We start from the raw sequence: 24,138 nt of genomic DNA on the forward strand, positions 1-24,138 counted from the left end.
GAGAGGGTCCAAAACATGCTGTTTCAGATCCCTCAATATGTGACCGGTCGAGAGGTGACGGTACGCAAAGCAATGGGCTTGCTAGGCATGATGGTGTTGTGTATTTATTTGGTACCTCACGCGCGCCTGCGCATGCGCCCTATGCAAGAGTGGCTCAACAGCCAGTGGTGTCAGGCCAGCGGACTATGGGACGATCTAGTGGTGGTCTCGCAGGCCTTGGTTCTCTCGCTATGTGGTGGACAAAGGAAAACCTGGAAAGAGGGAAACCCTTTGCCACACCCGCGGCAGAAGCCACTCTAACCACAGACGCATCCCTCACAGGATGGGGGGCTCACCTATCCCATCAGACTGCTCACGGAGTGTGGACTCCGAACGTAGCATCCAAACACATAAATCTACTGGAGCTACTAGCTGTGTTCAAGGCGCTAAAAGCCTTCCAGGAACACCTACAAGGCAAGACTGTGTTGGTCCTTACAGACAGCACCACAGCCATGTACTACATCAACAAGCAGGGGGGCACCCACTCTCCAGGACTGTCCAGACGGGCCCAAAATATATGGAAGTGGGCTCTCAAACAAAACATGTTCCTACTGTCACAACATGTACCAGGGGAACTCAATCTGCTGGCAGACAAACTCAGCAGAGATTTCCCCCTGCCCGAAGAGTACGAATGGCGACTGCACGAAGACATCATCTTCGACGTCTTCACACAATGGGGATTCCCAGAAATAGACCTGTTCGCAACCCTCGAGAACTCACAATGCCAAAGTTACGCCTCCAGGTACCCCCAGAACCAATCCAAGGGGAACGGTCTGTCGATGCAATGGTCAGGGAAATTTGTTCACGCTTTTCCCCCGACTCCCCTTCTCAACAAGGTGGTGCACAAGATGCACCAGGAACAAGTGACCATGATACTGGTGGCCGCAATGTGGGCCGGACAGCCATGGTTGCTCACTTGATGGAGATGTCTCTATCTCCCCCAGTGAAACTCCCCTGCCCTTACAACATGCTGTCACAAGACAAGGGCAGGACTCTGCATCCATGCCCCCAGAACATGAACTTAGCAGCTTGGCTCCTGAGATCATAGAATTCGGACATCTACAGCTCCCGCAGAGATGCATGGACATCCTCAGGGAAGCCAGAAAACCTAACACTCGCCACTGCTATTCTAGCAAGTGGAAGAGATTTGTCATCTGGTGCAGAGGAAAAAGCATCAACCCGATTGACTGCTCTCCCACACATATTGTTCTATACCTGACCCACTTATTGGATTCAGGTCTAGTGTTCAATTCCATTAAAGTCCACCTAGCGGCACTTTCTGCATACACCACTTCCCAACTCAAAGTGTTGTGGTGGAAGATCCCTGTTATAAAGGCCTTCATGGAGGGAGTAAAGAGAATACACCCCCCGATAGCTGACCCAACTCCCGGATGGGACCTTAACGTGGTACTTACCAGACTCATGGGCTCACCATTCGAACCCATGCACAAAGCATCTCTTAAACACCTCACTCTTAAGACTGCTTTTCTAATAGCTATCACCTCCATCAGGAGAGTAAGTGAACTACAGGCTCTTTCTGTTCTAGACCCCTTCGTTACAGTTCACAGAGATAAGGTGGTTCTACGCACGCACCCAAGGTTTCCTCCGAAATTCATCTCGAAATTCCACGTAAACCAGTCTATAGAACTGCCAACGTTCTTTCAAAATCCTTCCAACTTGGGAGAAAAAACTCTGCACACACTAGATGTGCGCAGAGCGGTCATGTTCTACATGGAAAGAACCAGACCACTGAGGAAGACTAATCAGTTCTTCGTCTCAGTGGCAGCAGGAAGAGAAGGGGATGCAGTTTCAAAGTCCACTATTTCTAGATGGATTGTTCAATGCATCACTCTCTGCTATACTCTTGCTAAGAGAGAACTGCCCTTTAAGCCAAGAGCACACTCTACTCGAGGCACGGGGGCGTCCATAGCATTCATTGCAAATGTTCCCCTTGAGTCCATCTGCAAAGCGGCTACCTGGAGTTCTGTGCACACCTTTACAAAACACTACTGTCTAGATGCACACTCGAGATCTGACTCCCAGGTGGGACAGGCAGTATTAAGACATCTTTTCTCTACTGTTCCTTCTCATAACCCACCGCCAACTCCGGGTACTGCTCGCTAAGGTTACCAGACATTTGGTCGAAAAAAATTGGTCGACCAGACAAATGGTCCAACCAATTTGGTCGAAAACCAAATGGTCGAGTTTTTTTTTTTTTATTTTAACCCTTTTTTTTTATTTTTCCCCCCAACCCCCTTTTTTTCTCTAAAAACCCTTTTTTTACAAAACGAAAACCCGAAAAATAAATATATAAATAAAAAAAAAAATTCGACCATTTGGTTTTTGACCAAATTGCGTCGACCAAATTGCAGTCGACCAGCTTTTTTTCGACCAATTGACTGGACACCCTCGCTAGTCTATGCACACATGTGATTCTAAGCAGATTAACAAACATCAGAAGACAATGCATTACTTACCGTAAAAGCATTTCTGATGGTTGTATCTGCTTAGATTCACATGCGCCCACCCTTCCTCCCCGCTCGGATGGAAGGAACATAGACTTCCTTTTATATCTCTCTTTTTTGTACTCACTCACGTCTAGAAGGCTCCCTCAGGGCATAAAAATACAAACAGAGGGACCTCGACGCGTGAGGGATTGTGGGTACAACGCACGTCACTATAGGGATAATATTTCAGACACGCCTTGTCGACGTCCCTTTTCGACTACGAAAAACAAAATGCAATACTCCGCAGTGACCACTGGATGTCGGACCTATGCACAGCATGTGAATCTAAGCAGATACAACCATCAGAAATGCTTTTACGGTAAGTAATGCATTGTCTTTCCAAGCACCCACAGGGCAACAGGGAGGGAAGATGGGAATGAAAAACAGAATATAACAAAGAAAGATGGAGGCGGACCTACTAGGCATTGTGAGCATCCAGAACGTGCAAGTGCAGAGAGAGAAGGGATCAGGACGTGGGGGGGGGGTAAGTGATAAGTGTCCCAAGTGGGCAGTGCTAGAGGGTGAGCAGTAGAGTGCCTATGTGAGAGTTGTCAGCTGTCAATAAATAAGTGCAGGCCTGTGGTGGCTAGGCCAGTGGGTGCCAAGGCAAGTGCTGGGAGCAGGCGGAGGCTGAAGGCGATTGAGTGTGGAAAACCAGGGCCTGAGAGGACAGATTAGAGCCCTGTTCGCTGGTAGGAAAGATTTCCATTCATAGGTCATTTTCCTTCCAGTTGCAAACACCCCACCCCTTTTTTTTGCTGTTGTCTGACCATCTGTAACGCTTACCTGGCACTCCGCGGGAGCGTGATGCCTTCTCAGCTAGACGATCTGTTATCTGGACTCTTATTCTGTGAAAACAACAATTATAACATAGAACTACTGTGATTTCTATTTGCGTGAAAAAACTGTAATGCAGTGTGCCTTTGATAAATCCCTCCCTTCTCAACTGTGCTTATGTTTTGTGGGGCTCTCCATCCTGTATTCTACAGGGGCGTGTTGGTTTGAAAACTGTTAACTTGAGAGGCTGCAGTGTTTAAAAGATTCTTGTTAGAATAATGTCCTTGCCTCCTCTTAGAATTATCTTGGGTGATCTTTTGGTGAGAATATATAGTTCGTCAGATTCTGAACTGTCCCTACGTTGGAGAGATCTTTTCTTCTAAAAATGTCCTTTTATTTTGCAGGTTCTTGGTTCTCAGAAAAGGGTAGATGCTGCGGTATGGCTGCGACTATACTTGGCATGAGGAAACGTTCAATAAGCGTAAGTTCGTCTTAACTGGAGTAATAGCAGCCTTCAGAGATGAGCGCGGTAATAACTAATCGTAGAGAAACTTGCTGGGACTTCAGGTAAACAACATATGTAAAAAGTTCTTCTTTCTTTTTTCACTAGTTCATTCATTAACAAAAATACCTTTTGTTTTGTAGGTTTTCGGAAAGCCGTAGATGAAATACCTTCGGGTGATGCGGAGACTGCTGAGGAAAACATTTGAATGATGGCACTGCAAACGCGAACGAAGACTGTTGTGAAGAAGATGCTGCGGGTCCAACGGAACTTCTGACAGAAGAGAAGACCCGAAGCGAGTGCTCCAGTGGAGGCGGGGCTTAAGTAGCTCCCTCTGCCACAGGTGGTGTTTGTGCTGTGAGTTTACAATGGATTTGGCGGCAGCCATGTTGAGTGTAGGAAAAAAAAATGTAAGCGCTATGTGAGCCTATGGTTGCAATGCTATGAATGAGACAAATGCCAATTGTGCCAGGCTTGAAGCCACTGTTGACCCACTGACTGATATGAAGTTTCTTGCTTCCCTGGATTTCTGAATGGGAACTGTGCTCCTTTGCTGGGATCATGACACCATCCTAGCCTGACTTACCCAAGTGGAGCCCAGTCTTCTGCTGTACTTGGCTGGGATTTTGCTCTTTTTGTCATGGGGAAACTGACATGCCCTTAAAACTGTTGATACTGGGAAACTTTGTTTCCCTTAGTCTTGCACTATGTTGCTATTCTTTAGTAATATTTTATCAGTGCACAAAGTACCTTACAGTACAGTGCGCTGGGGTCCCTTCTTCATTTTTAAGGCTCTAGACACCCTCTAAGGATTTTTGTTGAATGTGCAAGTGTGCCCTGGGCAGAGCTGGTGGCAGTTGTTACTTTTTACATATTTTTGTTACATATCGGCCCAGTCCTGCAGTACATCCCGTTTCTGGTGGCTACATACGGGGGCAAGCCCGTTCCAGAACTTCGTTGTGGCTTCGGTATCGGTTGCCATGGCGCCTGGCGGTGCAGCAGATAACGCCGCATCAGCTGACACGTCCTGTGCGCAGAGAACGCGTAAGGAGGCCCCCCCTGCACCGTAAAAGCCGAAGCGACTCAGCGGCTTGTTGCTGCTAATTGTGGCGTTACGTTCCTTCGGTTCCATCTGCTCTGGTGCTTTTTCCCTTTTCCCTCTTAATTATTTGACTTCCTGGATCCTCGACCCACCTTTGTCTACTTGGATTGTCATTGCCTTTTACTCCAGCCTGAATTTGAACTCTGTTGCTGACTTCAGACTGTCCTTGGATTGCGTTTGCTTTTCCCTTCATCCTGATCCATGAACCCTGCTGCCGACCTCGGACTGTCCCTGGATTTCCATTGTGCCTTCGTCCTGTCTGGTGAGATTATTCCTTCTTGCCGCTCTACGCAATTTGAGCGACCTTCCTACGTGGATTACCACGTTAGCTCATTACAAGAGTGCCCTGCCAACTTGGCCTGTGCTTGTGCAATTAAGGTAAAGATCATCTAATTCTCCTGTATTGTTCAGTACCTGAAATTCATCAGTCCTTCTCATACGTGTGGATTCCTGGAACAATATCATTAATTTCCTGCCTTTCTCCCTTAACCGAGTGCATAGTAGTGACACTTTCCAGTGTATGCACCAATCCGTCACTAGTGCGACCCTCGTGCCACCCGGGTATACTCTTCCTTACTAACCTTCCCATTTGTTGTTTTGTACCTGCCGTTGTTTTCCTTTCAACTGGTACCCATTTTCCTTAGGAATCCCACTTATCAGGTCTGCTGGGTGTTGTATCAGTCATAGTGAGGTTGTGGTTATCACTTGTGCATATTTATGGTCTTGGGTTCTCTTGTAGGTTCATCATTAAGGTCGAACACCACCTCAACCATTGTCTAGGTACTTAGAGCAATATCTGATTGTCTGGTTAATTCAATATTGCCTGATTGCTTCTAATCATACTGTGTTTTCTTTGCAGCATTGGTTATTGGCGGTGTGTGTTCTCCCCGCTCTTTTAGGCGATAGACATCTCTGCTGGTTTTTACTCAAACGGCAGAGAGGTACATCGTAGAAAAGAGCCCCTCTCAGAGGAAGCCTGAATCACAGAATTCAGGGGAGCTGGAATCCTGGAGGCTGAACCATAACCTGTTAAATCCTACCTCCCTCCGTGAGGTCATCTTACCGAGGCTCCAATCAGCATACGAAGCGGTAAGTAACAGAATTAGCAGCCTACAAAATGTCTACAGAGACACCCGATGCCTTGAATTAGATAGTGCAAATGGTCACGGATCTACTTACTGATTTGACCAACGCACAGGAGGCATTGCCTCAACAGGTGGACGCTATTCAGTCTTTGGTGACTACTCCAGCCTCACAACCCAGTGGCACTGCAGCTACGGCTTCAGGATCAGGGTTTCCAGCTCCCAGTCAGGAACCAGCTCTGGTAATGCTTACCACTCAGTTTCCTCTGGCCCCCCAGAACGTTTTCTGGGTGATCCCAAGCAACACAGAACTTTCGTCAATCAATGCAAACTGCACTTCCTCTGTCGTCCGGCCTCTTTTCCCTCTTCCACCACTAAGGCCGTGTTCGTGTTATCACCTCTGAGTGGTACTGCAGCCACATGGGCAAATCCATTGCTGGAATCTAACAGTCATATGCTCTATAATTGTGATGCCTTTTTGGCCATGATGAGTAAAGTATTTGATACGAGATACATCACTCAAGCCACCGACCTGGAGTTCCTGAAACACTGACTAGGGAATAACACCATATTGGTTTATTTAGCCCGCTTTAATCAGTTGGCTGCCGAAACCGACTTGCCTGAAGAGAAGAAATCAGCACTCTTCTATCAAGGTCATTTTGTCCACTGTTCCAGTCGTTCCCACTGCATTTGGAGAATTACTTGATTTAGTCCTCCAAATTGATGCCCATAAGGCCGAAAGACGCGGGGGAAAAAAGAACAACTGTGTTCACCCCGGCAGCAGCTGAAGTCACGTCCACAAATCTACCTGCCCCTGAACCCATGCAGATAGGAGCGGTTAGGGGTCCACTGACGCCTGCTCAACGGTAATATCACAGGTCACACAACTTGTGTATGTACTGCAGAGCATCAGATCATTTGTTACCCGAGTGTCCTAAAAAACCCAAACGCAAGGCGGGAAACGCCAAATCCCGACAGTAGATAGAGTCCCTACGTCGGGATGTTTTACTCTGGACTCACCTTTGCAGGATCCTGTTCAGCTTTTTCGTCTCCCTGTTGATTTTTCCTCGACCCAGGGATTTTCATTAAATGCTACAGCGATCATAAATTCCGGTGCAACAGGCAATTATATTGATCAAGGTTATGTCTCTGAGTCAGGAATACCCTTACTCCGCAAAAAACACCCTGAAACTGTCAATGTCGTAGACAGTTCTATTCTTGCTTCTGGCCAGGTCACCCATCAGACGGTTCCTTTAATTATGAGTACTGAGGATGGACATACGGAAGAAATCTCCTTTGACATTATCAAGGCTCCAACTTATAAACTTATTCTTGGTATTCCATGGTTGCAATTTCACAACCCTGCCATTGACTGGTCAATGAACCAGATCCAATTCCTGTCAACAATTTGTAATACTCAATGCACTTCATTGCTCGGTATAACCCAAGACGGTCCAGATAGAGCACTAGCCTCTCCTTCCATGCATATTGGGGAGATCACTAAATCCTCCACACCCGCGGTCCCATATAAATATGCAGAATACATGGACATATTCGACAAAGGAATGGTAGAAACACTATCCCCACATCGGGTCTATGGCTGTCCAATAGATCTTGTAAAAGGGGGAAGGATACTCCCTCACTCTCAAAGAAAATGCCGTACTCAAGGAGTACATAGATAAAGCACTTGCTGTGGGCTTTATATGGCCTTCAAAATCTCCAGTCGCTTCTCCTCTCTTCTTTGTTCCGAAAAAAGGAGACCTGCGTCCTTGAATTGATTACCGTGCTTTGAACGCAGTAACAATAAAGAACCAATATGCCCTTCCGTTGATCTCTGTTCTCCTCGATCAGTTAGGTTCATCGTAGGTCTTTACGAAACTGGACCTTAGAAGAGCGTACAACTTGGTACGCACGAGAGAAGTGGATGAATGGAAGACTGCATTTAAAACACAGTATGGTCTATACCAATACTTGGTGATGCCCTTCGGGCTTTGCAATGCCCCGGCCACTTTTCAGGCCTTCATGAATGACATTTTCCATGATGTTTTGGATCAATACATCTTGGTATATTTAGACAACATTCTAATTTATTCACAGAATCTCACCGAACATGTCCAACATGTCAAAACTGTGCTTCAACGCCTGCGAGTTCTTGGGGTACGATTTAACGAACCATGGGGTTTGGATGAGTCAATCCAAAGAGAAGGCTATCCTAGACTGGCCTATACCTAAATCAGTTAAGGCCCTAGAGTCTTTCTTGGGTTTCGCTAATTTTTATAGACGTTTTGTGAATGACTTTTCTGATCTGTCAGCTCCTCTGACCTCCCTGACTAGTGCCAAAGTCTCATATGTATGGTCACCAGAGGCACAGAAGGCATTTCACCAATTGAAATCTGCTTTTACTACTGCTCTTGTTCTTATGCACCCAGACCTGGATCTCCCGTTCTTTGTAGAAGCAGATGCCTCAGGTTATGCAGTTGGTGCTGTTTTATCACAACAGTGCTCTCTTTCGGGTGACGTATATCCCATCTCCTACTTCTCTCGCAAGTTGACACCATATGAGAGAAACTGCTCAATTACAGAACGTGAACTTCTGGCCATCAGGGATGCCTTCTTGGAATGGAGGCACCATCTTCTTGGTGCTCGACACCCTGTAACCGTTTATTCAGATCATAGGAGTTTGTTGGCCTTCAAATCCATGAAATGTCTCACTGCCAGGCAGGCACGTTGGCATTTGTTTTTCTCACAATACCAATTTGTTATTACCTATCGTCCTGCCAAGGCTCAGGTATCAGCTGACGCTCTCTCTCGCTCTTGTGCGGGTGACCGGCTCATACAGGCGGAACATACGCTACTTCTACCGAACAGAGTCATTTGTGGCTGTTCTGTTCAACCCTCCTTGCGATCCATTATTATGGATTGGGCCTCTACTCATCCAAATGAGATCGCAGAACTGAACTTGGATCTGGTGCAAGGTCTACCATTCATTCAGGGACGTGTTTTCCTTCCGCCTGGTCAAGCTCGCACTTTAGCCCTTCAGTGGTCTCATGATTCACCTGTTGCTGCGCATCCAGGTAACCAGAAAACATTGGAAGAATTACGACGTAGGGCTTGGTGGTCGTCCATGGCACGCGATGTACATGACTACATAACAACGTGTGCCATCAGTACTCAATGCAAAACGTCCAGAACCAAACCTGTAGGTTTATTACATCCCTTATCGGTTCCATATAAACCCTGGCAGATGGTGTCGATGGATTTCATTGTCGAATTACCAGAAATACAAGGACACGACACAATTTGGGTAGTAGTGGACTACTTTACAAAGTATGCTATATTCGTACTTTTCTCCGGGTTGCCTTCAGCACCCAAACTGGCCAGGTTGTTCATGTCTAATGTGTTTCGCTATTTTGGGTTACCGTCTGTCATTGTCTCCGACAGGGAAACGCAGTTTACTTCACGCTTCTGGAAAGCTCTTACGGCTTGCCCTGGAATCGATGATAAATACTCTTCATCTTACCATCCGCAAACAGATGGGCAAACTGAAAGGGTTAATGCTACTATTGAACAGTACTTACGCTGTCTCTGTCTCCAGTTTCAACAAACCTGGTTTATGGCGTTGCCACAAGCCGAATTTGCGTACAATAATTCTATGCACACCTCTACTGGGGTTTCTCCTTTCTTTGCCCTCTATGGATATCATCCCAGAACATTACTGCTTGATCCATCATTGCCAGATTCCAATCCGGCTGCGCGTGACTGCGTCCGCGATCTGGATCAAGTGCACAAAGATGTACAATGTCATCTCCTTAGGGCCCAAGACCGTGCAAAGAAGGCAGCTGATGCTCATAGTTTGCCGGCACCTGCCTATCAGATCGCCATGAAGGTGTGGTTGTCTTCCCGTAATTTACGGATTGCCAGAAAACGCTTGTTGTTGCCTCGCTTCGTGGGTCCTTTTTCCATTAATAAGGTCATCAATCCTGCTGCAGTCCGGTTGTCATTGCACAGATCCTGGCGTATACATCCGGTCTTTCACGTTTCCCTCATTAAGCCTTTTGTTCCTTCCACTAGGCTCCCGGCGCGTCCATCCCTTGTTGTGGTAGACGGCAAAGAGGAATATGAGGTATCTCGCATCCTGGATTACAGGGTATCCAGAGGTACTATCCTTTATCTGGTCGATTGGAGGGTTTTGGTCCTGGGGACTGTACTTGGGAGCTTCTTGCTAATTTACATTGTCCTAAAGTTTTGAGGGAATTCCATTCCGCCATGGGGTGGCCGGTGTCTTTGGGGGCGGATGCTGTTACATATCGCCCAATCCTGCAGTACATCCCGTTTCTGGTGGCTACATACGGGGGCAAGCGCGTTCCAGAACTTCGTTGTGGCTTCGGTATCGGTTGCCATGGCGCCTGGTGGTGCAGCATAGAACGTTGCATCAGCTGAGACGTCCCTTGCGCAGAGAACACGTAAGGAGGCCCCGCCTCCTGCACAGTAAAAGCGGCTTGTTGCTGCTAATTGAGGCGTTACTTTCCTTCGGTTCCATCCCGCTCCGGTGCTTATTCCCTTTTCCCTCTTGATTACTTGACTTCCTGGATCTTCGACCCACCTTTGTCTACTTGGATTGTCATTGCCTTTTACTCCAGCCTGAATTTGAACTCTGTTGCCGACTTTGGACTGTCCTTGGATTGCATTTGCTTTTCCCTCCATCCTGATCCGTGAACCCTGCTGCCGACCTCAGACTGTCCCTGGATTTCCATTGTGCCTTCGCCCTGTCTGGTGAGATTATTCCTTCTTGCCGCTCTACTCAATTTGAGCGACCTTCCTACGCGGATTACCACGTTAGCACATTACAAGAGTGCCCCGCCAATTTGGCCTGTGCTTGTGCAATTAAGGTAAAGCTCATCTAATTCTCCTGTATTGTTCAGTACCTGAAATTCATCAGTCCTTCTCATACTTGTGGATTCCTGGAACAATACCATTAATTTCCTGCCTTTTCTCCCCTAACCGAGTGCATAGTAGTGACGCTTTCCAGTGTATGCACCAACCCGTCACTAGTGCAACCCTCGTGCCGCCCGGGTATCCTCTGCCTTACTAACCTTCCCATTTGTTGTTTTGTACCTGCCATTGTTTTCCTTTCAACTGGTACCCATTTTCCTTAGGAATCCCACTTATCAGGTCTGCTGGGTGTTGTATCAGTCATAGTGAGGTTGTGGTTATCACTTGTGCATATTTATAGTCGTGGGTTCTCTTGTAGGTTCATCATTAAAGTCCAACACCACCTCAACCATTGTCCAGGTACTTAGAGAAGTATCTGATTGTCTGGTTAATTCAATATTGCCTGATTGCTTCTAATCATACTGTGTTTGCTCTGCAGCATTGGTTATTGGCGGTGTGTGTTCTCCCCGCTCTTTTAGGCGATAGACATCTCTGCTGGTTTTTACTCAAACGGCAGAGAGGTACATCGTAGAAAGGAGCCCCTCTCAGAGGAAGCCTGAATCACAGAATTCAGGGGAGCTGGAATCCTGGAGGCTGACCATAACCTGTTAAATCCTACCTCCCTCCGCGAGGTCGTCTTACCCAGGCTCCAATCAGCATACGGAGCGGTAAGTAACAATTTTTAACTCTTTTTCTATGGTCCATACAACGTTTACTGCGTTTGGCCCAGGACAATGGCCAGTGCCCAAAATGGCCATGCCACAGGTCCTTTGTTCTATCCTTTGGCCATCTTCTCCTTTGCTTGCCCCGGGCCAAGCAGACCTAGGAAATTCCTTATTTGGTCATGCAGACCCCCGTGCAAACCAAATCTTTCACGGGCATCTGCATGCCTTGTATGTGTGTACGCCCAGGATGTGGGCTGGAGTTGTCTAGTTCCAATACACATCCTAGGTGCCAGAATGTCTGGTGTGCTGGGATGACTGGGACCACTGTGGTCCGTGATTGTTCCATGTCTGGGACGGCTGCATGTGTGCAGATCTCTCTTTTGGTTTCTATTCTTTTTGGCGTGAAGGAGATTTTGGATAAGAGAAGGCATCCTATATCTATTCCAGGTCAATCTTTTGAGTTCACACCAAACTTAGTAAAGGAGCCAAGTATCCTGAAAGGAAGAAGTAGCTTTGTGGAACCACTGGTGACAAGCTGGAAGGTTTGGCACCCTGACCCAGCTGTTGTCCCGTCAGACCCCCTGTTTCTGATCAAACCTAGAAGGCCTTCAAGGGTGCTTCGATCCATTGTAATAGTGGGACCAACTATTCTCGGCGCCTCCTGCTTAACCTGTAAGAGAGCCTTTTTGAAAGAGTTCCTGGACCGCCCAGTGAACTGACCAGCTTGTATAGGACCTTTGCCTTGGAACCACCGCCGTCTCGAGTATCATCTTGAGCCGTTGGAGGCTGTAATCTCTGGGTATAGGACACTCTCTTGCCGAGTTTCATACACCTAACATTCCTAAATCTGGAATTAGGAGAGTATGCCTGAACCCGAGAATATGCAGTCACTGTGTCGCCCAGCTGTGATGACGAACTTAATGGGTGCCTTGCTGCTTTGCCCCCCCTGTGCCCTCAAACTTGCTGCATTGGAACTGACCTGATCCCTTCACCACGAGCAGAGAATTTGCCACAGTCCTGCCATGGAATCAATTCTGGAACGCAGCCCTAAAAGCCAGCAGAGCCGCGCAACTGCCAGATTTGAACCTGCAACCGATGTGGACTGGACTGGTGAAATATAGTCCAGAGTGCGCCAAGGGTCAGCAAGTACTTGCATCCCTTACCGCTGGTCCCTGGCGCATCCATAGACTTTTACGCACAAGTTTCCCTTGGGGACCACTCTTCTTTATCGAGGTAGCCTGCCCTACCAAGCTATTTCCAATTCCAATTCTTGTATCCTGTTCTGCCCTCTTGGGGAGACCCTCCTCTTATAGTGGAAACTTATTCTTCTCTGCCTCACCCACCTTCCTGAGTCGCTACATCCCCTTGAGACCCCGTTTTGAACTTAACCGCACAATCACGTGCCCCAGCACCAAATGTACTTTTGAGCTTAAGGCTTCACTCATCTTAGGGACTGGACTGCCTCTTAGCTGGGGTTTGAATTGTGCAGGACTGCAGATATTCACACTGTATGACTCCTTTCTTTGCAGGTATTGGATCTGTAGTGTGTAATATCCCTTTAGGCCTTTGGTTAATGTATATATGGTTCATAGTGTTGTGTTGGTTTTGTTAATACTGCTGAATAATTACTTTGTGTTTGACTCAAAAGGTCTTTAATAAATGTATATGTATTTTTAATATATAAACCTGACTAAGAGTAATTTGTGGTGTTGTTTACTGTGTGCGCTCATTGTGAGCTTTCGATCACCCTCACCCTGCCTGAGACCTAGTCTTGACGGCCTCCAATGCTACCTTGATTGGTCTGGCTTTTCCAGAAGGTTACCCTGTTGCAAGAAACTAGGCTGGCCTTCTGAACCTCTGCCCACATGGTCAGAGTTCAGAAATCCATTTTAATAGTCACCAATCCCAGGAAATGTGGGGTTTAGTAGAGAAGGGGAGGAGGAGTTGAAAAGGAAAGTCTTTGAGGAGGTACGGCTCAAGATGAAGAGGAAGGGGGAGGCTGTTCCATAGGAGGAAGCCTGCTGAGGAAAAGATTGGCCACCGCCTCTCTGTTTGCCAAAGCACTTGACACACAGAGTTGGTGCTGGAAGAGTGTAAAGTTCTGGAGGGAGAGTATTTAGTGAAAGCCAGTTGTAGATCGTGTGGTCTCCGGTCCCAGACAGCATTATGGATGACGCAGAGGGATTTGAATTTGATCCTTGCAGCAACTGGGAGCTAGTGGAGGGTTTTTAGGGCTGGAGGGAGGTGGTCTTTCGGCTTGAGGCCAAGGATAAACCTTGCAGCCCTATTCTGGATTAGCTGGAGGAGTCATAGAGCAGAAGAGGGTAGGTTAAGGAAAATGCTATTGCGGTAGTCTAGCCTAGAGAGAACCAGAGCTCTAGAGACATTGAGTTTCTGGGGGAAAGTGAGGAACAGAAGAATACCTTTTGAGGAGGTGGAGTTGAAAGTGGGCCTTCTTGCAAGGTCCAGGATGTGAGGGAGGAATGAGAGTCGTTGAAGATGACTCCAAGGCTTCTGGCTTCAGATGAAGAAGGGGGAGCGTCCATACAAGATTGTAGTAGGGTCACGTAGAATTAGATACAGACTTTAATTTCTTTGGGACTTCCTGATGAGACGAGCACCTTTTAGTTCCTTTAACGAAGTAGGGAACGATGGCCTTTTTCTTATAATTTGAATACAAAGTGAATTAGAATGTCCTCTAACCTTCTTTCGACTCATCACACACCCAAGTCCTGGTCCTCTGCTGAAATTGTCCCCTTGTGTACAAAAGAGAGTGCCAATTATCAACCAATTTCACTTCTTGGCTCCTCAGGAACATGTTTGCTAAAGTTGTACTTGGTCATTTGAATACTTGGAATGTAAATTCTGCATTGATCATTGACAGGCAGGGTTTAGAGAAGGGGTAAGCACTATCGATCAGTGCCTTAGGTTATCTCTTCTGATGAACAAGTATGTTACGCTAAGGAACGTTAACCTTTTTGTGCTGTTTGTTGATCTTCGATACAATTCCTTGTGTAAAACATTTGGAAGTCTTGTTGGATTCCTCAAGCTTTTATTATCAGCAATCCTACTACTATACAGAGAGAACGAGGCTGTGGTGAGGTGGGGGTTGGGAGGGGAATCCACAGTACCATTAACATTTTGCAAGTAGTGAAGCAAGGTTGTGCGCTGCTCAAAACTTGTTTTTACTTTTTATCAATGGACTGTTATATAAAGTAATGGCCATTCCATCGGACCCCCTCGCACACTCCCTTCTTGAAGGCGAAAGATATGTTATATAGAGGGGAAATTCATATACAGTCTGGTGGGCCTTCATACCATGGTGCTTACACATTAAGACCATTTTATGATATTGGTCACAGTGACCTATGGCAAAAACCTAACAGCATCTCTGGCAAGCATAAAGAAACTTAAGGCGAATTACTGCCTAAAATGTTCACAGGAGATGCATGTTGTAATATTGGGATCAAATGCACTTAGGTTATATTCGGAGAATAAACTGACCCGCGGATATGAATCCTATCTAGATATTATGAAGCCTGGATTCCTTCGCTCTCTCTATATCAAGTGGAGATTTGCAAATCTGCCAGTGGCATAAAGAAGAAATAGGTGGGATGCCGGTGGGTGAAATAAGTGTTCTATCTATACATAAAACACAATATTCCAGATTCCTGTCACATCTGCTCTCGGTGTTGCATCATTGTTTAATCATTGGAACAGTTCTTCTCTACCACCCATTGAGATATTTGTCCCTAATAGATGGGACGTCAAAGTCCTACGATTTACTACACAAAAGCAATTAATTGGCCCACATCACTAGTACTGAGAGCCTGCTAGCCTTTTAAATGTTATATTTGTGACCTTGAATCTGTATTAATTATGTGCATCTGCTTTTAATTTTATAGGTGATTGATGCCCTGGAGAAATGCACCAAAGTGATTGTTAATATTTCTGATGGATTAATACAGTGCAACGCTTGATTGAGAGAATGTGCACTATCTACACCTCTACAAGGATACAAGCCTAGGAGCTAATTGGCTTTTCAAAGTAATGAGGAACTGGGATTGGAGAAACCTACTGAATACCTGAGGATTTTCAGTGAAATGGTAGACTGATCATACGAACACAGTGCTTCATTTCCTGTAAGAATTGCCTTTTGTGTAGCCTATTATTAATGATAGAACATGTGTGTCATTTCATCTGTAGCTTGCATACAAAGGTAATTTATTTTACGGGTTTAGTAAATTACCTCTCGATACACACAGATTGATCCGTGCACAGATACTAAAGTCTTCAGTTGGAACAAGTCTGGTTTAGAGTAGATCTTCAGTTGAGAAACTTGATTTGAGCCTTAAATTCAAGAACAGGTACAGCATGAAAGGTCTTCTTACGTACCAGCAGAGAACACATACAGGTTTGAAACCTCATCTGTGCACCGAATGTGGAAAAGGATTCAGTCAGAAGGGGCCCCTTATTTACCACCAGAGGACACATACAGGTGAGAAACCACATCAGTGTACTGAATGTGGAAAAAGATTCATTAGGAAGGATCACCTTATATACCACCAGAGAACACATACAGATGAGAAACCACATCAGTGCACTGAATGTGGGAAAGGATTCAGTGTGAAGAGTAATCTTACTCGGCACCAGAGAACACATACAGGTGAGAAACACCATCAGTGCACTGAATGTGGGAAAGGATTCAGTCAGAAGGGGTCCCTTATTAACCACCAGAGAACACATACAGGGGAATACCCTCATCTGTGCACTGAATGTGGGAAAGGATTCAGTGTGAAGAGTGCACTTACTCTGCACCAGAGAACACATACAGGTGAGAAACCACATCAGTGCATTGAATGTGGTAAAGGTTTCAGTCAGAAGGGGTACCTTATTGACCACCAGAGAACACATACAGGTGAGTACCCTCATCTGTGCACTGAATGTGGGAAAGGGTTCAGTGTGAAGAAGAATCTTGCTCTCCACCAGAGAACACATACAGGCGAGAAACCACATCAGTGCATTGAATGTGGGAAAGGATTCAGTCAGAAGGGGTATCTAATTGACCACCAGAGAACACATACAGGTGTTTACCGTTATCTGTGCACTGAATGTGGTAAAGGGTTCAGTGTGAAGAAGAATCTTGCTCTCCACCAGAGAACACATACAGGCGAGAAACCACATCAGTGCATTGAATGTGGGAAAGGATTCAGTCAGAAGTGGTACCTTATTGACCACCAGAGAACACATACAGGTGAGAAACCTCATCTGTGCACCGAATGTGGGAAAGGATTCAGTCAGAAGGGGTACCTTATTGACCATCAGAGAATACATACAGGTGAGAAACCTCATCTGTGCATTGAATGTGGGAAAGGATTCAGTCAGAAGGGGCACCTTATTGACCACCAGAGGACACATACAGGGGAAAAGCCTCATCTGTGCATTGAATGTGGGAAAGAATTCAGTCGGAAGGGGCATCTTATTGACCACCAGAGGACACATACAGGTGCGAAACCACATCAGTGTACTGAATGTGAGAAAGGATTCAGTCGGAAGGTGAGTCTTATTCACCACCAGAGGACACATACAGGTGAGAACCCTCATCTTTGCACTGAATGTGGGAAAGGATTCAGTGTGAAGAGTAATCTTAATCGGCACCAGAGAACACATACCGGTGAGAAATCTGTGCACTGAATGTGCGAAAAGCTTCAGTCATAAGATATCTCTTGTTGACCACCAAAGAACACATACAGGTGAGAAACCTCATCTGTGCATTGAATGTGGGAAAGGATTCAGTCAGAAGGGGCACCTTATTGACCACCAGAGCACATAGAGGTGAACAAACTCATCTGTTCACTGAATGTGGGAAAGGATTCAGTAGGGAGAGGCACCTTATTTACCACCTGAGAACACATACAGGTGAGATGTGGTAAGTTTCGGAGGGGGTTTGAGGGGGTTCAAGGAGGGGTTAGGTAGAAGCATAAGGGTTAGCAAAGAAGGGGCGATACAGGGGGTCTCACTGTAATGATGACGTGAACGTGTGGCAAAGGGAAAGAAGTAGTAAAGGTATGAAGAGGTAAATGTGAAGGAGTGAATGCATGGTGGATTGAATGCAGAAGTAGTAAGGCCAAGGGACCCCTTTTTGGATGCCAGCCTTAATTCCTATTGCTCTCCCTGTATCATTTACATCGACCTCAGAAGGCTTATTTATATCTAGTGGTGCAGCTCTTATCTGAAATGCCCTCTCTGAGACTACATATTATCACAGAAAAGCTGGATTCTAATTGCTTGCTGGAGATCCATCTGCACTTATTTGCCTTGCTTTTGTTTGTAAGTTCTGCATATGTTTTTATATCCATCTAATGTTGAAACCAAGAACCCTTTACTAAAAGAAAGGCACTTGCAATTCCATGTCTGCATGTATGCAGCACACTTGCCCCATTACACACTAAAACAGACATATGTTACATAAAAAAGTAACAGTACTCTTAGTAAAAAAAAGGTCATAGCAGCACATAGCCTACCCCCTGCTTTCACCCACAGAGTTCTATGGATATGTACTTATTAGAGGTATCAGTAGTGCTGTACCAGGTAAAGGAGCTGTACAGTTTTACTGATCTGAAGAGGAACTTCAAGGTAAAAATGCATCTTTTAATTTTCATGCATTAGTAGTTGCACATTTATTTTATACTCCCATCTTCAAAATGTGGAGTAAAATGTTACAACTTCAACATACTGTCTGGAGTCATGGTTAATAGGATTGTATTTGTTCACCACAGGGATAAACATTGCATTGGGCATTTTATAAACCTGGAATGTCCAGCTATGCTGTGGATGTAAAACGCTGCTCTCAATTTCCCTATGATGTCTTCCTTGTCTAGAATCCCTTCTAACTGAACTCTGCAGCATTTGCCCTTTCGGAGACAATTTTTCAACTCTAGTCTGCTCTCATCAGAATCCTGAAAGCTGTCTAACAGTTATTGGAGCACTTGATCAGACAGTAAATTAACTCAAAATAATCACTGCACTCTGATCCTTCAGCAATTTTAGAAATATGTACTTAATTAAATGCTTTTGAAAATGATATGTGCATTCATCCTTAATCTATCACTGTTTAATAACATTAAGAAATGATTGCTTACTAGCGCCTAATTGGTATGCCGTTATCTGTTTCTTTTGTCTGACTTTGCTCAGGGACAAACCGCTTCCTGGTACAGGAACACAATATTTGTTTTTTTGTGTTATGTCTGATCTGAGTAATAATTTTAGGAATTGTTCTTTTACAACGTGCCTAATACCAAAGAACAGTTTCTAAGCATGAGATCTGTATTGCTATATGTTGTCTTACTTTCAAGACAAACGTGTTGCCCCTTAGCTATCTTGCCGGCACCTCATCTCGGTTTGTGTTGGAATTCATTCATTTGTGAACTGTTCTACTTATAATTTTATTACTACATTTATTTTCTCTTGAATTCTGGTTCAGACTTCTTTTCCTTTGTGTTTTAATAAAAGTGTCTAGTCAGCCCTCCAGCCCTGATGGCACTTTCCTTTCTTGTGTCTTGCCTTGGGGCAGATCATTCCTAATAATCACTGGATTTCCTCATGGACCCCAAATAGTCTTGTGTGCTGGTTGCTTCACAATGAACAGTTTTTCTCCTTTTGTTTAATATGTAATGCATTTGTTGGACAGTTTCCTTTTAAAATACTTTTTATGGAAAGGTGTTCCTTCAGTTGGTGTTTCCCTGAATTTTTCTTTAAAGCCACACGCGCCTGATGACCACAAGAATTAGACTACATTTAGTGTTGAAAATTCAGAGTATGTATGCTTGTGAATAACATTATTGCTATGAGCACCTGCCTTTACTGCGTGGTGAAGAAAATGGAAAACATCCTTTGGAGAAAAAAACCCAGAGAGCTGTGACTGGGTCCAGGTGGAGTGAGAGAGATCAGGAATGCAGGCCCTTAGGAGGAGGATGACGATGCCACCTGTAATGATGTCTAACTTTTGCATGCCCATTAGGGTGGCATCCCAATATGCCTCAATTTTATACAGTCCCACGCCACAGTTCTTTGAATAAAACTATGGTTTGATCAAAGCTTAGGCTTATTTAAATAAATGAAGGTGGACTCAAGACAAAGGCAGGCCCCAGTTGTATGCAGGGGAAGTGACCACATTGTTACAGAATCACAGATAGCATGTCTACAAAAATCACCTACCTGCATTCATCATGTTTCTCACAGGACAGTGCCACATCAGGGGAGACTACGCAAGCCGAGCGCCTCAATTCAGGATAGAGACGCAAACTAACCAACCCTACTAACAATTTCCCTTTCTGCATACACCTCTCAAACTGCAAACCAAACACAACCAAAACCTACAGCACAACAAACCGCACAAACTTCACTACATTGCAACAACAAAACAAAAACACACATAGTCTTGCGCAACAGTACACAACGACTACCAGCCACAAACACCCGAGGCCCAGCCAACAGACTCACTGGCTGAGGCCGCCAACAGCACATCACTGCTCTCTTGCACTTTTCCTGCTTCCTCCCACTAACTCAACCTCCCCTCCTCTTTCAGAGCCACCAGAGGGCCAGGGGACCACTACGGTGGTGATAGTGCGCGGTACAAATGTCCTTTAACATTAACAAGCATTCATTACCATAATCAATTCTGTATACACATTGAGGTCTGAATAACTAAAACATTCCTGTTCTAACGTAATTGCATATTAAGGTTACTCTCTTTTTCAAATTTACTTTAAGTAGCTACAGCCTTCACAGACACACGTTCTCAAACTCATCTTGATTAGGCTATGGTGCAGGGCCCTCAAACCACGGTCTAATACTGACTATATCTGTGATGGCGCTTAGGGTACTTTCATTAAAAAAAGATATCACCAGTTAAATGGCACTCAGATCGATGGCAAGTGTCTCCTGTTTTACTAAAGGCACAACTCTAAGAGCTTTGTTTATGTAATTCCCCTCCAGTTTAAATAGATTGAAATTAGGCTGTAACTTCTCTAGAAACTACACTACACTATCCTATTCCTCTGAATAATAATAGAAGTCTAATTTGGCCTTTGTGTAGTGAAAGAGGCAGAATTATGCTATTTGGAAATCAGCCCAAAATATGTCAACCACCACTCCTATTCCCTTTCACCCCTTCTTCCTTGTAGCTTTTTCCAGAGCCAGAATTCCCCCATATCTGTTACTGACAACTGTAGAATATCCCCATATGTCGTACTAATTGATTGACCTGATCCTTCCATGGGCGTGCCTACTGTCAGACATTGCCAGAAAATGCATCCCCATTGGCTAATCGTAATTTTAAAATGTTTGACATGAGCAAAGATTGTTGGTTTATTTCACTCCTACACTGCCATTTTGTTTTCCAATATTCATGGTGTCAACCTGCCACCTCAATGAAACACAGACTACTGTAATCACCTGGCCTAGACATGCACCTGGACACATAGGCTTATTTTGTGACATTTTCATAATTTTATGAATATTAATTACATATGAATTTGGTGTCAAATCAAAGAGGAGACTCTTCGCTTTGAAATATGTGCTTTGTTATTTCTGTAAATCGTACAGTTTGAAAGTGCTGAGCCAAATTTGCTTTGTTTGTAACCTGGCATTGCACCTAATGGATGTATTCAAAATGTCTACAAGATCTTATGATCAGCACACTGACTTGTGTGATAGTTCTTCAGTGGCCTCTCTGATTGCTCGGGGCGTTTATGACAAGTCTCTCACATTAGCTTACAGATGGCCAGTTGTATTGCCAGCCTGAGTTCAAAGTGCCATATTTAGTGGATGAATTGTCTGTGTTGTGAATCCAGCATCTGGTTACTCCTAAATTTAATCTCTCCGGAGACCACACATTCTATTGATGTTTGCGAGCATTTTTCTAACTTTCTTCCCTTCCAAGGAGTTTCCCAAAGCCGGGGACCAGCTTAAGGTGAAATCGGGGGCAACTTGATTTCATCATAGTAGCAGGCTGAATTGAATGCCAATGTTATCAAACCTAATTTAAAAAAAAAACACTGCCCACCGCTTGTAAACATCTTTTCACTACACTACAATATATAACATCCATCATATTGTTAGGAATGTTGTACAATAACCTGACAGTTGTGGGAAGAACAAATGCATTGTTTGCAACCATATGTTTTTGACCCATAGGGGTTTTCATGATTTCCTTTTTGGGTTCATTTTTCAGGTGCAACAGGGTAACTACATTTTGAAAAGAAGAGATCTGAAATACAGGCCATGTGTCACGATTTGCAGGGAATACAACAGTATCTTTTGACCTGTAATGCTCTGTATGCCATCAATACCTTAGTTTATATATTGCTGTCAGTCATTGATCCTGTTTTCACTCTCAATTGGTAATAACTCAATCTTTGGGAGGTGTGGCATGGGGTGTAACACTCACCTTGTATCCACGGGGACGCCACCCAATCTGGCTGGACTGCTTCCGACCTTGGACCCTCTCCCTTGTACTCTTGTCGGCTGAGGACTGGTCTGAAAACACAGGAGTTTAGGTTTTAACTTGTAGTCTCTTTTATCCCGGAGCTCACCTCCCTTGTGGACCCAACGACCCCTTAGTGCTCTCCTCACCTTGGTTTTTAGTATGGTACGCTCTCCATCCTGCTGTTCTGCGCAGGGGTGCGTTGTGGATGGATGCACCGCAACCTAGTTGCTTCACTGGTGCAGGCCCTCAGAGTCCAACCTGCTGCGACTCAGTTCGTTAGGTAAGTCTGTTGTTTTGACAGCTTGTGATCCTTTTTTTAATTGGGAGCCAGTTAGAGTTACGTCTTATTTGTGACATATGGTTGAAGCGAGGAATATTTAGAGCAGCTCGAAGAGCATTGTTTTGCAACACTTGTATCTTGTTAATGTTTTAGCAAAATTGGACTACGTAGGCTGGTGCCTACGTAGTCCAATTTTGAGAGTTTAAGAGCCCTGGCCAGGGTCAGACAAGAAAGGCCTACATGCATTGATGAGCTTGGAGGTATACACTGTTGTTGAAGCTGTCACATTGACTTACCTGGTGTGGGAGAGGGCGAGGGTGGAGTACAAATATAATCCAAGAGTTATGACATCACTGGAGACTTTGATATTGTTTCCATCAATGTTGAAGGAAGTCTATTAGGAGTCTAATTTTTTAAGTCGCTGTTTTGAACCTATAAGTAATAGCTCAGTTTTATCGTCGTTTAGGCAGAGACCATGGTTGGCCATCCATGACTGAATGCTAAGGTATGTTTTGTTCAGTAAATAGGAACCTTTGTCATATGAGCCTGTGCAAGTGATAAGGATTTGCGTGTCATCCGTATAGTTCATGTAGGAGACACCCAAGTCGTCTAGATGGTCAAACAGGAGCTTTGTAAAAATGTTATAAAGGGTCGGGGAGACACAGGACCCCTGAGGGACACCGTAGGTGATATGTGCGGGTTCTGCTGAAGCCAAAGGTGCGAAAACCCTCATAGTTCTGTCTGACAAGAAAGACTGAATCCAGGAGGCAGCTTTGGGAGGGAAGGCGGCTGCCGAGGTTAATGTTTATTTAGGATCTTGTGGTCTACTAAGTCGAAAGCTGCTGACAAGTCGAGCAGGAGGAGTAAGGCCAAATTTCCATTATCTTTGGATTCGTCCATCGGGATATTTAAGTCCAGGAGGGCTGTCTATGTGCCATGTCTTGGTCTAAACCCGTATTGGTGAAGGCCTAGAAATTGGCTTCGAGATTGGTTTTGAATCTGGATGTATGCTGCTTTGTCCAGTAATTTTCAGGAGAAAGGGTACAATAGTTATGTGTCTGAAGTTGGAGTTACTAGGGTCAAGATTGGGTTTTTTAAGGAGAGGCCTGACCCAAGCATCTTTGAGATTGTTTGGGACAGTGCACAACTTGAATGAAGAGTTGATGAAGGAGGTGATGAATGGAGCCAATTCTTTCGCCCCCTCCTTTATGATTGTAGCAGGGCAAGTGTCGCCTTGATTTAAGGGTTTTAAACTTGCTATAATAGCTTCTACTTCTGTAGTGGTGACAGGAGTGAATTCAAATAGAGTGCAAGGTTTAGGCGAGGTGGGGTGGATTGCGCTGGGTTTTTTGCTTGAGGTGAGGCTTTGTTTTTTAGCTTCTAGTTTACTCTGTAATTTCTTTTTAAATGTATTTTATTGGCATTTAGACATGCAGGCTTGAGTTATCATGTGACAAAGTAGGATTACATTGGTTCGTCCAATTTCTATAAGCGACAACATTTAACAAGAAAAGGAAAAGTAGAAAAAGGGAAAGAACATAAGTGAAACAAACAAAACAGTCTTCATTTGATGCTGTGGTGTCTTCAGCGTCCGTTCCGGGGCAGAGATGTACAGGGTGTCAGGTTCAGGTAGCATGGGCGAACCCAGTCTAGATTTTTCGGGACTTTGGTTGAGTCTCCTTCGGGCGTTGTGGTGGACTGGGGCTTCTCTTCAGGGGGATTTGTGGTCCGCGGTGAAAGGTACGTCTCTCAGGAGGGCTTTC

At 44.9% G+C, this 24,138-nt stretch overlaps 1 protein-coding gene across 1 annotated transcript in view; it reads left to right on the forward strand.

Moving 5' to 3' along the window:
- The window catches only part of LOC138467389 (uncharacterized), a 623,308-nt gene that overhangs the window by 75,826 nt on the left and 523,344 nt on the right, over positions 1–24,138 (forward strand). The window contains 3 exon segments of the mRNA XM_069607343.1: positions 15,512–17,290; positions 17,292–17,426; positions 17,428–17,535. Of these exon segments, the coding sequence (XP_069463444.1) occupies positions 15,981–17,290; positions 17,292–17,426; positions 17,428–17,535 (1,553 nt within the window). The 5' untranslated portion in view covers positions 15,512–15,980.

Source organism: Ambystoma mexicanum, chromosome 4q, assembly GCF_040938575.1.
Source record: "Ambystoma mexicanum isolate Mex_15411 chromosome 4q, UKY_AmexF1_1, whole genome shotgun sequence".
Taxonomy (NCBI): domain Eukaryota; kingdom Metazoa; phylum Chordata; class Amphibia; order Caudata; family Ambystomatidae; genus Ambystoma; species Ambystoma mexicanum.